Here is a 15,073-nt window from a genome sequence, read left to right on the forward strand (position 1 = left end):
AGGACTACTGTCGCAGCTTTACTATGCGTAAGAGTGAATGAGCACTGATCCAAAGAAAAAAGATGGTGTCGTCACTTCGCTCTAAATGACACTCCGTCTATCATTATTTAAGTCGTATGGTTTACTGACAAACGTTGAAATGACAGTTACGTCAAATAAAAAAGTTCAGGTTAGCCATCTTAAACAATGACAGTGATATTGAAATTGTAATGTGGATTGTTATGTCGGTTGTCTATAAATAAAATCCCTAGACTAGTTCCTGAATATCGTGTGTACCTCTTTAAACATAATTATAAACGTAATTATGTATATCTTTAGTCACCTGTATTATATTATAAATTTTTCATTTTATATATTTCTAAAAAAAAAATGTTCTGGTTTAAAATGTTGAACTGAAACATTTTGACATTCTCTGGAAGTCCAAAATGCCCGCAACACGCACCTCCATCTTCCGAACTATCAGATAAAATTCAAAATCGTACCTGAGGACTCGCGAAGGGTTTTTTATAAGCAGGTGCAGATTTCTAAGGGTTTATCAGCCAGCTTTCTCGGCAAAGCATTAATTAGGACAGACAGGTGCCTTGCGTGTACGAGTTCCTTTTTTTTCCAAATCCCCAATCAAATTTTTTTACGTGTAAGTCAAATTGGGATCCTTTCTTCAGGAAATGGCTTTTTGTAGGATTGTCGTTTGAAGATCAATTTTTGGAATGTCAGGTGAATTAATTAAAAGACGTAACTAAATTCCTTTAAGATTCCCGTGTCGAAAGGGTAGATATTTGAATTTTAACCTGGAGAGACATTATTTTGGATTTGCATGTTTTTTTATGTGAGTATTTTAGAAAATATTTTAAGTATTCAACTTCAACTACATATTATAACAGATTCGTTGGATTAGCATGTTTTTTGTGTGAGTATTTGAGAAACTATTTTAAGTATTCATCGTCAACTACATAGATTCAACTATAAAGTCGAAAAATATTAACATTCTTCTTCTTTCAGTACCCTGTGCGATTATAGAACGTTAGCTATCATATTGGCAATAATAACTTTGTTTACCGCAGTTCGAAACAGATTAGCGGATATCTCTTGATACCACTCTCGAAGATTTCGGAGCCAGAATTTTCTTCTTCGGCCTGGGCCACTTCTTCCGGCTATCTTACACTGTATTATGCAATTACTTGCATAAAAGGCAATTCAAAGGCAATACCGATTTCTGTAATCTTTAATATCTAAAGAGTTCTTTTTCTCGATGTTTATATTATTTCTCCTCAATAGGCAACTTGCACATTTTATAATAATAATGTTCAGTTTGTTTAAAAATGACATTTCAAAATTTCACGCCTCAAAAACTCATAATAACTTAAAAGTACAAATTTAAAATCTTCTGTGTGTTTAAACTATTTCAAACGACCCAAATAGCGCGCGAACACTTGTGACGTCACATTATAGTTTATAATGGCATTTATCGTATGCAATTTAAATAATATATAGTCGGTCCGCTATAACTTTTCCCATGCGGTACGATTCATTTTCAATCAAATTAAGTCAAAACAGAAAGTGAAACGTACGCCGATGTGTGTAGTATATAGTATACAGTATACAAAATGTATATACACATCGATGTTCGTTTCAATTTATGTTTTGACTTAATTTGATTGAAAATGAATCGTACCGCATGGGAAAAGTTATAGCGGACGGACTATAAATATGTCTTAATATATGTATAAACAAAAACTATCAAATTCTATAATGATATGACGTCACGACCAATGAGGGCGCGTTTTGGGCTGCCTGCTATAATTTGAATTTCTCTCGATTTTAATCGTCTGTAGGGGCCAAATGAAAGATAAAAAAACTTTTCTTCTTTGATATATATGTTTTAAATTATGTTCTGTTCCCTATGCAAGTTCCTTATCCTCCGTTATTTGTAATAAACTAAATTTACCTTTTTAGTGTCTTTTTTTTAGGTCGAAATACACTTTTATCTCTCTCTTCTTCTCATATTCGTTATGCTTCACCATGGAGTCCTGTGTTTGATAAAGGTCATCAACTTCTCTACCTCATGCCACTGAACATGTTAAATTCACAGAGAACATAATGGTAGTTTTGTTCTTCTTTTCGCACTTCTTTTCTTACACCATCATTCATTTACTCTTATGTTGTAGAGGTATATGTTGTAGAGGTGATTTCTCGGTTGGCCAAAGTCCAGTGACCGTCTCTAAGACAATTTTCAGCTCTCGTCTGGTAAGATACATTAAACTAGACAGAAGTCAATGTTACTAATAGATTTCTTGATGTGGGTATACCTCTAAAGGGCTCCCCATTATTTGTTGTTATGATCCTTTTCTCCGAAGGTTTGTGAACCTTCAAATATTCTCCTAGAGCTTTTGACTCCTCATCCACTTCGTTTCTTTGAACCCCTTCATCTCCGGAACCCATGTTCTGGTATCATCATATATCTGAGTTCACCTGAAAGATAGGTTCCTCAAGTATGGTGCCAGTGATGTTTCTGTAACTGCTCAACATCGGTTCCTACATTATGTTGTTAGCTTTTAGTTTCAGTGTAGTTCAAAAAATACCCTAATGTAGATACAACGGGAAAGACCCGTGATATTTCTATACTTTCCAGATATTTTATGACTCTGTAGAGTGGTGAGACTCGCTGTACTGCCCATCACAGTGTTGATCCATATGTTATAATGTGTTTGCAGTCAACATGTCACCTTTAGTTTCATTCTTCAGGTTTTATCTACAACTAATATTTTGCAGCATTTTCTTTTATTTTTGTTTCGTTTTTGTTATATCTACTGACTCGCTTTTTATTTCCCATTTATTTTGAACTTTATTTTCAAAGTATTGACAGAAGTTTCTTGACATAACGCTTAAATTTGTAGAAGTTACACTAAAAAATTAGCATATCCATTTCCTTGTATTTCACTACTCAATCCATCACCGATAGATACACCAACCCACAAAGTTCAAGGCCCAATTATAACATTATCTAGTTTGCTTGTCAGACCGTAACTAAGTATGTAAAAAATCGCGGCCCGTAATGTACATACTTTTAGAGATGAATCGAAGCATGAAGCGGCCTGCGGTACCCGTAGTGGTACTATTATTTTATGGTTCTATCAGAGGTTACGGGCCAGCGACTTCAATGTCTTTTTATCAGCTGTGCTGTTCGCATTAATTGCTCGTGTGCATATGTTTAGAAGGAGGAAATCCTGGTTCACTGATTGCTAAAGATTTGACACTTGATTTTATTCATTTAAAGGCTTGATTTATTTTATAAAAAATAGTTTCATATTGAAATGCCAAATAGAAAACTTCGAATTCATATTCTTTCTATTATGATACAGTTTTCTAAGATTATTTCTTCTGATTAACTTTGCAACAAGTGATTTATTTCACGATATTTTTGTTTTGTATATTTTGAATTGTTTTTCTCGGTTTTCATATTTTTTGTGGTGTGTGTAATTCAATCTTAGGCATAGTGAAACTATAGTCTCCAGGATCTTCAAGAGTTATGGGATTGCGTAAACACGGCAGTAAGAGAAATGGGTCTAAAAGTGAATGCTTCTGATACAAAATTTATGATATTTAGTAGCCAACCTCACGACAATGCTTCCCTACTGGTAGATCAACAAAACATTGAGAGAGTTACTCACTTTAAATATCTGGGATGCTACATTACAAACCAACTACAAGACCCAAGAAAGGGATCAAATGCAGAATTGAAGCGGTTCATACAACGTTTATAAAAATGAAATCATACTTCCTAACCCCAGCTTAAACCTAAAATTAACGCCAAAGAATGATCAAATGCTATATTTGGTCAGTGTTTTTATATGGCATCGAGACCTGCACTCTGATGGCTGATACGATCAATCGTCTCTAGAGGCGTTTGAAATGCCGTTCACGAGTTACTAAAAACTATTAAAATAAGAAAAATCTCATACCAGGAATACGCAGTGCCGAACAACTATTGCGATTAGCTGAAGATTGTGAACAACCCACCGTAATTGCCAATGTTAGGAGGACGTAATATTAGACCGAAAAAGAAGAAATGAAAATAACAGACATGAGGTACCAGGCATAAACATAGATTGCGATAAGAAAATATAAAGACCAAGAGAAACATGTCTCGATATAGTTTAAGTAATCTATTCGCCGTGTGCAAGTACTTGGAGGGGATACGAGAAACGATAGCTTAGTGCAACTTCCAATAGCGGAGAAATCTTGCAACTTTCTTAAAATTCATTGTCAATTGAAATTATCAAATTGACGTATATTTCATATCTACTGTCAATGAAGAAGAAAAATTGTATGTTGCTCCACAATATTGATATGATATGCAATTATTATATAAAAGTAAATTTAATTAATTGTATTTTGCTTGTAGTAGTGCATTTTAATAATTAATTTTATTTACATCATACAATTATTTACCTTTTAATAAAACCTTAATATTACTTTTTCTTCTTATAATTTTTTTGGGCTATGGTATTGACAATTTTGTCCAGCAACCAGGACTAATATAATTGGCCAATATAATTAAATGTGCGAAAAATAATGTTGCTGAGCTATAAAACCAGGTGTCGCTTTTCCGTACTTGCACGGTCCCAATTTAAAAAAAAACTGTTGATTGTAGAAACATGGCCGGTCACAGGGCAACTGAAGAACTTTTTTAAGAATGATATCAACGATAGTGTGTAATGTAATTGAAAAAATTCAGCTCCAAAACCGTTAATATTTTTAAACGAACTTACGGTCTTGTTAAGTTCATCCAAACAAGCCTTATCTTTTATTGTAGCAATTTGCCCATGTATACGCGTTAAAGAATGTCCATAAATTAACTCTTAAAAATGTAAAACGAACTAATGGACTGTTGCACGTTTTAACCCCTCAGGCGATGAGTACTTTCGATAAAAGAATTACGCGAATAGTAACTTCCTGTTCGTAAAGGCCACTTTACGGAAAACGTCCGTTATTATTTTGATACATAACCTCAATTTTATTTCCCAAGCTGTCATGCGTAACGGACGAACCATATGTTGTAGAAAATTAGTAACCCCAAGTCACAGGTGAACCTCTTTCTTTATAATTTCTTATTGTTTCCGATGCTCTTAAATGCATTGCCAGTGGCGTGGATGCCTGATCAGCTGTGTAAATTAGTTATATTTAATATTCAGTATTTCGCTTTCAGTTCTTTGTTTATATTCTCATATGGACAAGTCCCAGATACAAAATTTATATTAAAATAAAATTAAAACAGTAAATATTGATTTAAATCTGAAACCTTTCTTGGAACTACTTTCTGGTAATATCCTTTATCTCTGATTTTTACAATTTATAAACCAAGAGACGACGAATAAAGAACTGGAAAAGGATTCTACAATATGCAATCACATTTCGTTTTACTCGTCTAGGAAAAGGTGTGAAAGATAGTTCCAATACTCAAAATCTGAGTAAAGATAAAAGATAAAAGTGAACGACAGTTTATGTTTCCTTTCGATTCAGAGGATATCCACCATCTCTAGACATCTGTTTCTGTCTCTAGACGTCTTCAGTAGGGTTACGTGAACACCTCTGAACCAAGACGAAAATAAACTGCGTATTTGAGTGGAATTTCGAAAATAATAATTAAAAATCCACTTTATAAAAATAATCCACTTCTTTAAATAAAAGAAAATCCACTTTTAAGACGCTGTAGCGAAATGTCTTAGAGAAAAGAAGAAAAGTCTCAGATACAAAATTTATTATTAAAATAAAATTAAAACAATAAATTATGCTTCTGTAACCTTTCTTGAAACTACTTTCTGGTAACATCCTTTATCTATGACTTTACATTATTTATAAGCCCAGAGACGACGAATAAAGAAATCGAAAAGGATTCTACAACATGCAATCACATTTCGTCTTTTTTGAAATTCCACTCTTGGCAATGTAAAAAATTTGTAACATTTTCATTTTAGGTCCTAGGTGAACTCTAGGTAATTTGAGGAATATTTTGTTAGTCATATTTTGTACTAATAATATGAAACTATCCCTAAATGGCAATAGTTGGCTTATATTTTTATTATTACCGATTTCTGATCATTTCTAATTGATGCCATCTGTCATCTGTTGGATATATTTGATAAATTTTTGAGAGAAGGTCCTCGACTGCTTTTAGTAACTTTTAATTTTTTTAAGAAATAGTGTGTTTTTTTTATTTTATTGATTGTTTTATATTGTGCAATTATCGTATAAATAGAAAGTGTACATTTTAGTTGTTTTTTGTTTATTTAATTATAAAAAATCGTCGCATATTTAGAAATGTAACAAATTTGTAATAAATTTAAATTTGGTACTTAGTAATAAAGGTAAAATTTCTATTTCATAAATTTTTAAATGAATCTAGAAGGGCACTAATAGAAAGAAAACACACTTTTCACATTTTTATTTTGGTTTGCAAAGAAAAGGGTCAAATACGCAGTTTATTTTCGTCTTGGTTCAGATGTGTTCACGTAGCCCTACTGAAGACGTCTAGAGACAGAAACATATGTCTAGGGACGGTGGATATACTCTGAATCGAAAGGAAACATAAACTGTGGCTCACATATAAATTTTATCTTTTAAGGAAAATTAGATTTTCAGGATAACGCACCCTGGTTCAACTCTAAGGTTCTTTTTTCTCATATTACATTTTCAGTACACAGAAATGCATAGGCATACGTAAGGGATAAAATCGTGTTTGAACTTCGTATTGAAATCCCGGGGTCTGTGTGGGAACTTCTACACTTCACTAATTAAGTTTTAAGTTATTCAAATATTGATATATTGAGAGAATAAAAATATTGTTTGTATACTGTACTTCCAATAGTTATCTGTTTTTGTAGTATGTTTGGTACGTAATAGGTGTACTTATCGTCTTTATTTACTATATAATAGCTGTATTTGCGATAATGTATTGTTGTTTGCTAAATTCCTAATACTTAAATATCTGTTTTTCTTCGTTTTATTTTCGGAAAAAGTATTTTTGGATATTTTTCTTTAAGTTGTTACTATTTCGCAATCATAGGATTAATAATATTATGTAATTTCTATCAGTACTGATTAAAATCATTATTTTCTTTCATTTGTTTTTCTCCCTTAATACTTTTGGTAATTTTTGTCATTTTTTTATGTAACACGAGCCTTTTCTACGTCTCTGCCTAAAGCAACAGTTGCTGGTTAGTTAATTTCTTTAGTACTATTGGGGTTGATCCTTCTCTCTTCCTTAGTATTTACGGCAGCCATATGGCGGGAAATCATGTTCATGTTGGAGTACGGAAGGTACCAAATCAATTTTGCGAGAAAATGTTTTTAAACCACTAATTTAGAAAATATAATAAATTAAACAAATTAATGCATTCCAGCTAAGTTACAATCTTATTTATTTATAATTATTATTCTGACTAAAACATTGCTTTCAAATCATGTATATGCATGTGATTTGTGGTTTGTTTTATTTGCTTATATAATATATTCTTGTTAAGCTTCACCGGTACTTAATAATTCATAAATCTTACAATTTATTACAATGACGTCCCTAGAGCTACTATTAGCACGGGTTGTTCCACTTGCTACCATATAAATATCAGCTTCTGTCAGCGCCATATGGCACACTTCAGAGATTTTTTGATATTAAAATTTATTTTTAATCCTATTAAATATGCATTGCCATTTTTTTGTTCTGATTTAACACTTTTTGCTCATAGATTATCTGCTCGCCTAGAAAAACCTTCTGTTTATTTTAAACAGTCTCTAACTGTACAATAGTTATTTATAAAATTGCCAAAAAAATATCTTTTCAAATTGGGCTCTTTCTAAATTAATTATTTGTTTTATTGACTACTGACTACCATTAGTATGATAAGATTGATCCAAAAGATGGCATAACCCAGACATCCAAAGTGAAAGTTCTCCTCCAACACCAAATTGTTCTATATGGTCCACATAATTTTCAGAAAAAAGTCACACCATTTTGAGCGTCGGGTTTGGGGGGGGGGGGAGAGGGTGGAGAAATCGGTAAATTCGTAGTTTTCTGCGTTTTTCGTCAATATTTCTAAACCTATGCGGTTTAGCATGAACAACCTTCTATACAAAAATGTTCTACATTGAATTTGAAATAAAAAAGGTCCAATGCATAATCCGTCTAAAATGAACGGTTCCAATGTTACAGAGCTAGTATGTATAGTATAATTGGTCCAAAAAAAGGCCTAACCCAGACATCAAAAATAAAAGTTTTCCTCCAACACCAAATTGTTCTATATGGTCCAGATATGGTTCAGTAAAAAGTTACACCATTTTGAGCGTCCGGTTTGGGGGGGGGGAGATGGGGGAGAAGTCGGTAAATTAGTAGTTTTTTTACGTTTTTCGTCAATATTTCTAAAACTATGCTTTAGGGTAAACAATATTCTATACAAAAATGTTGTACATAAAATTTAAAACAAAAAAGGTCCTATACATAATTGCTATAAAATCAACGGTTCCAGAGTTACGGAGGGTGAAAAGTGGAGGTTTTCGCTACTTTTTATATTTTTTGGGCAATTGATGATGATTTTGGGTGGTGAGGTTGACGTTTCTTCAAGGGCTTATCACTAACATACCATCGGCCACTGAAATAGCAAATTTGATTTATAAAACCCAATCCCGTTAAAGAGAAAATCAGTAGGAAATTGCCCAAAAAATATAAAAAGTATCGAAAACCTCCACTTTTCACCCTCCGTAACTCTGGAACCGTTGATTTTATAACAATTATGTATAGGACCTTTTTTGTTTTAAATTTTATGTAGAACATTTTTGTATAGAAAATTGTTTACGATAAAGCATAGTTTTAGAAATATTGACGAAAAACGTAAAAAAAACTACTAATTTACCGACTTCTCCCCCATCTCCCCCCCCCAAAACGGACGCTCAAAATGGTGTAACTTTTTACTGAACAATATGTGGACCATATAGAACAATTTGGTGTTGGAGGAAAACTTTTACTTTGGATGTTTAGGTTAGGCCTTTTTTTGGACCAATTATACTATACTACCTCCGTAACTTTGAAACCGTTCATTTTAGAAGGATTATGCATAGGTTCTTTTTTATTTCAAATTTAATGTAGAACATTTTTGTATAGAAGGTTGTTTATGCTAAATCATATAGTTTTAGAAATATTTACGAAAAACGTAAAAAACTACGAATTTACCGATTTCTCCCCCCTCTCCCCCCAAACCCGACGCTCAAAATGCTGTGAATTTTTCTGAACATTATGTGGACCATATAGAACAATTTGGTGTTGGAGGATAACTTTTACTTTGGATGTCTGGGTTTGGGTCTAGTTATACCATACTACATGTACATACCATGGGATCAACTCTGTGTTTTTTACTTATATCTGATATGAGCAATATTATTCTATTCAAAAACGACTACGTCGTCGACATATCTAAGATATTTAATAATTTTGAAACAAACGAGTCATTATAATAGGGCATTAGGTATATGGATTTGTATTATGGAATTATTTTGTAATTGAATTTATACAAAAAAAAATACATACAGTAGGAAAAATGAAAGAATACCCATGAATGAACATATAAAACACGCTGTATTTTCCTGTCACCGTGTCACACAAAAAATTGGCCAGCGCAAGTACATGTAATAATTATTGTTACATGTACTTGCACTGGACAATTTTCTTTGTGACACGCTGACAGGAAAATACAGCGTATTTTATATGTTCGTTCATGGGTATTCTTTAATTTTTCCGACTGTATATAAGTATGTAGGTACCTACATATTCTGAGTGGTCATAAATAATTTCTTGTTCATTTTTTATTGTCTATACTTATCTAGTTTTCTTTGTTCCAGGTATCCCTTCAACGACTCAGAACATGCGTCGTTATTCGCCAAAATATCCCGAGGTCATTTCGTAATTCCCGAGTGTTTATCGTCACGAGCGAGGTGTCTAATTCGATCCCTGCTTAGACGAGAACCCTCAGAACGCATCACCTCATCAGACATCCTCTACCACCCTTGGTTAGTGAAAGAAGACAAAGATTGGTCTTCGAGATCCTGTGATCAACTAGTGCCCGAATGCAGTCTCTATGACGATTAGTTCCTCAATTTTTTCTGTGAAAAAATTGTGCAAAGTGCAAATTTTGTGCTGTGTTTTAGATTAAGTCAACTCCGTCGGCAGGCATTCGACGGATTGGATTGGAAGAGATACAGTTCGTTGAGTATCTCATGATCCTGCCGTTTTGTAAGCGATGGCTGAAAAGCCAAAAAATCTCATTGAAAAGACGTCATGTACTGTTAAAATTCGTTAAATCAGGTATCATGAGATTCTGAACGAACATTAGATAGCAATAGTAAGTGCAATGTGATTCAAAAGTTATATTTAAAACTTCTTGGAAGGAAAGGTATGAAATGATTGTCTGTAATGTTGAATCTAGGACAACCAATTTTAAATTTTCCTTTGCTTTCCTTTTCTATATCTATATATCAAAATAAACAATTTATTTGGTTTCCAAAACAGTTTTAAATAAAAAAATTGAGTCACTTCTTTTCGCAATGAACTGGTTTGTGCCTGTTGCACGCCTGCCGGACGTATTTGAAGCCATGATTTAGCTCGTAATGTTAACAAATTGTGGTATTTGTTTTTGTTTTGTTTATCGATGCGCAAAAAGTTTTTGTGTAACTTTTATTTATTTTGTTATCTAATCTAATTCTTTGTGTGTACCCAAAAACATTTTGCCGCATTCTTCCATGGATCGTTCTGATATTATTTGTTCGTTTAGATTTGTTGCAATCTAAAAAAATATAGGTCAGCTAAGAAGAACTGAATCGTTGTTTTGATTTTAAAGCATCACGTTAGTTTTCTTTTAAGAATTAAGACTGAAAAGACGTTTTACAACCTACCCTACTGTTAAAAATACTGCCAATAAAAATAAAATTTATTTGAGGATTCATAGTTTAGTGTTAACTTTTGTTTTCTAATAGATACTCGAAGAATGGAATAGCAATAGCACATGTACACAAAGCATTAATATAGTACTGAAGTTGGCAACAATGAAATTGTTTGTCAACTGTCAATGACATGTCAATACTTTGTAGGTACAGTACACAGATTCTAAACGTGCCGGTGGGGGATGGTGTCCATGCCCCGTATTATAGTCGGTGTGTGAGAGAGAAAGTATTCGAAATAATGAAGAAACAAATAATATTGAATGTGTTATTTCATTATTTCGAATACTTTCTCTTTCATACACCGACTATAATGCGCATAGACGCCATCCCCCAACGGCAAGTTTAGAATCTGTGTACTGTATATACATGTTATTTTTTTTGACATTTCTTTTTTCGTTATGACGTAGTGATAAGACTTACAGTTTTGGTTTGTTATGTAAAATATCGCTAATTGTTAAGATTCTACTAATAAGTAATTGTGTTTTTGTATCACAATTTCAAGATTATAATATGTCCATATCACTACATTCTTAACGTAAAATCGTTTTTTTTAAACTGTCAGGTCACGTTTTTTGTTTAAGCACATACTTTTTATCAAGTTTATTGTTATTGAGTGCAAATGTATTTGGAAGAATTTATGTTGCTTTTGTTGCATCAATTCATTTTTTTACTTTTTATTTTTCGTTTTTATATTTAAAAGAAGCAGATTTTAGTTGTCTCCTTTTTAACAAACAAGGCAATGTTTATTTATGAATTTTTAAATGAGATAAATAGAAAGCCAAAAAAGTGAGAAAAAGAGAAATAGTGAGAAAGATGGAGAAAGAAAAAGAATGAGAACGGGCGAGAGGGGAGGAAGAGGAAAATATATAAAGGGCTACTTGACTGTGATTAACACACAACCAAACGTATATGGAATCATCCTGTTATTTCTTATTATTTCAAGGGAAGTAAAAATACGCCAAAGTCAAACGATAAATTCTTAAAATAATAAATTGAAACTATTTGTTTTAAAGTCCATAACATAAAAAATTTCAATGTAAAACGAATAGTGTTTACATTGTTTTTATTTATTTATGTTTTTTTAGTAGTCAGTGTTACCATCTCTAGCCCTAAGCGCCGGACTCCACTTGCGATTTGTAGTCGCGCGATTGTTTTGTCGCGAAGATTGAACACATTGTTTCAAATACAAGTCAATCCATTTGCGACTAAATAATCGTGGATTGACTTGTATTTGAAACAATGTATTCAATCTTCGCGACAAAATAATCGCGCGACTAGAAAATCGCAAGTGGAGTCCGGCGCTAATGCAAGCTTCAATTCGAATGGACATGTTTTTAATCAAATTATCAACATTTTGTTATGGCAGGTTGTTAAATTCTCCAAGAGTAACTTGTACTAGCTATGCGGTGTTTTGCGGGTTATCCCAGCGACTTCTAATTTTTCTTTTAAGCATATCCCACCAATGCTCCATAGGGTTAAGGTCGGGTGCGTAAGCAGAACCACTCCAGTGATATCGTTTAATATCTTCTATTTCAAGGCTTCGAGGGCTTTCAAGGAAGTCTGTGGGTAACCTGCTGGTGTGTGGATATCTCATTGCACCTTTACATATCCTAACTAGAGGTTCTGGAACCAAAGCAACACCATAATAATGACTCCACAGAACATGACATTCCCGCCTTTAATATGTGAAAGATCTGTCAATTTCCGTTCTTGCTTGTTTTCCTCGCCTTCAATGTAAGTTGACGAATTTGTCGGTCATCTGACTTTACACAAATCCTGGATTCGTCTGAAAATATTAATGTTCCTGCCTTTAATACCAATTTAGCCGATCTTGTGTTGCTTAGATAAGTCAGGAACCCCTAACTGTCTTCTGCTGTATCGTACTTGAAAAAAAAATGAAAAGGTTGTGGTGAGCCGTTGTTACTTTTTGGCAACTTTGTCTTAGTCTATTCTTAAGCGTTCTTAATTCCTGATATCTTGCACAGGTTTTTGACATAACAGCCTGTGTCACGCCCACCACACAGCTATGGATCTCTGAGACATTTCTTGCTCCACAACACCAATAATATTTCCCGTTTGCACGTCTGTTAATCCCACATACGGCATATTTTCGTTTTTGAACGCAAAAGTTAGTTTTTTTTATTCTTCGTGACAATAGAAATAAAATTGATTTGAAATACATGGTGATTCCATATAAGTTTGGTTGTGTATTATTCCGTCTCTACTGATGTAGGAACTTAGGTCACAGACAAATAGTTCTCAGTTATTTGCTTTGTTCGAAATGCATTTGCAGATTATGTTTGTACATATTTTACTATTATTTAAAAAAACTCTGTTAAAAATGACTTTCGTGATGCATGTTAGTATTGTGATCTCGGTCAAATTGATTTTGACTACACTGTGTATATTTTTCGAACTGAACCTGTACATAAAATCGTTGTATATTTCGTTTTTAATTTATATAAATATAATGTTAGTTGATATATAATTTATCGTTGTATATCATTGTAAATAGCTTCGCAACTGTGAGGAAATGTTCATCGGTGGTATATAGATATGCTGTTGTTCTAATTAAAGAAACATTTTTTACTACGTTCGATTTTTATTTATTAGATTATAATCCTACCCCTATCCTTACCGTCAGCCTGTGTGGTATAGTTTACAGGATTCTTCCTTGTAGTTGTACCATACCTAGTGATCTAGATTATGAAGATTTAATTTTAGGACACCGGTATACAATAGACTCGAAGGCAGCGTTGCTTAGTCTGATGTAATCCGTATTCTGTAAAACACAAACTCCTAAGTATCATACAAACTATTGAAAACATCTACAACAAACCAACAAAAACACAAGCCAGAATAGATGGACAACTTAACTTGTTCACTGCCGCCTCGGTCAATGTGGCCGAGAAAGTAGCTTTCACACAGACCAGAATTTTTTTCACTTTCATGCCAGAGACACGTTTCCACGAATTTCTTAATATGGGTGACGTAAATTTCTTTCAGAAAGATTTCATTATCCGTGGAAATCTATTTCTGCCCAGCTTGGTCCAAAGGTTGAAAATGTTTTTCCATCTGCAATATATCACTTAACCTGAACGTAAAAAACCATACAAAACACTCTGGCAGTGAACGAATTAAAGAACAAAAATGAATAACCATTTTCAATTTCGTTGCAAAACGAAAATACAGCCGCATTATATTCTAGTCCAATCAGAGAGTGCAGCAAGCACCTCTACCGGTTTCGAAACTTATTAGTCTCTCATCAGGAGGCACATATGCTGCTCTCTCTGATCCAACCAAAACAAACCCCGGCGTGCAACGAACGAAATGGCATAGATGCCCTAGCGGCAACTGCTAGCAAAAGTGTTCAATCCAATGGCATATAAAACAACATAATGTTATTCTACATCCCACCAGACTGAAAACAATGGGAACCTTCTCTGGTTACACCTCCGAGGCTTCTACAATTTGAAAGCCATAACGGATGCTGAGACTAAGGAAGATGAGGGAATTTTACAATTTATAATTCACGTCCCATCTGCTCAGCGCGGTAAAGTTCCAACGAGAATGGTTCCCTTCGTACTCCAATCAGAGTAAACATGCAAATCAAAAATGAATAACCATTTTTAATTTCGTTGCAAAACGAAAATACGTTAAAGAACCTATAGACATAGGCAACGGACAACTGAATAAGATGGGGGTCTCAGTGGTATGCTCTTCAATTTAGTCATGGATGAAATCATCAAAAGTGTCAATAAAGGAAGAGGATACAGAGTAAGAAACAAAGATGTAAAAATACTGTGTTACGTAGACGACGCAATACTGATAGCCCAAGATGAAGATAGCTAGTTCACGGATTTAACATAAGCGCAAAATAATTTAAAATGATAATCTCATCTCAGAAAACTAAAACAATAGTAACCAGCAAAGAACGAATCATATGTAGAATAAAAATTGTCAACATCAACATTGAACAAGTGATGGAAATAAAATACCATGAAATTACACTGTACAGCTATGAAGATATGTGATGAGTTAGATTAAATAAATTATTATAAGAATTGTTTACTAAGCAACAACATTTTTG

The 15,073-nt window shown here is 33.4% G+C and overlaps 1 protein-coding gene across 1 annotated transcript in view; it reads left to right on the plus strand.

The window, feature by feature from the left end:
- LOC126890207 (tribbles homolog 2) overlaps positions 1–13,575 on the plus strand; it is a 169,100-nt gene extending 155,525 nt beyond the window's left edge. The window contains exon 5 of the mRNA XM_050659060.1: positions 9,886–13,575. Within this exon, the coding sequence (XP_050515017.1) occupies positions 9,886–10,132 (247 nt within the window). The 3' untranslated portion in view covers positions 10,133–13,575. The remainder of the gene's footprint in view (positions 1–9,885) is intronic.
- Positions 13,576–15,073: the final 1,498 nt, after the last annotated feature.

Source organism: Diabrotica virgifera, chromosome 8, assembly GCF_917563875.1.
Source record: "Diabrotica virgifera virgifera chromosome 8, PGI_DIABVI_V3a".
Taxonomy (NCBI): domain Eukaryota; kingdom Metazoa; phylum Arthropoda; class Insecta; order Coleoptera; family Chrysomelidae; genus Diabrotica; species Diabrotica virgifera.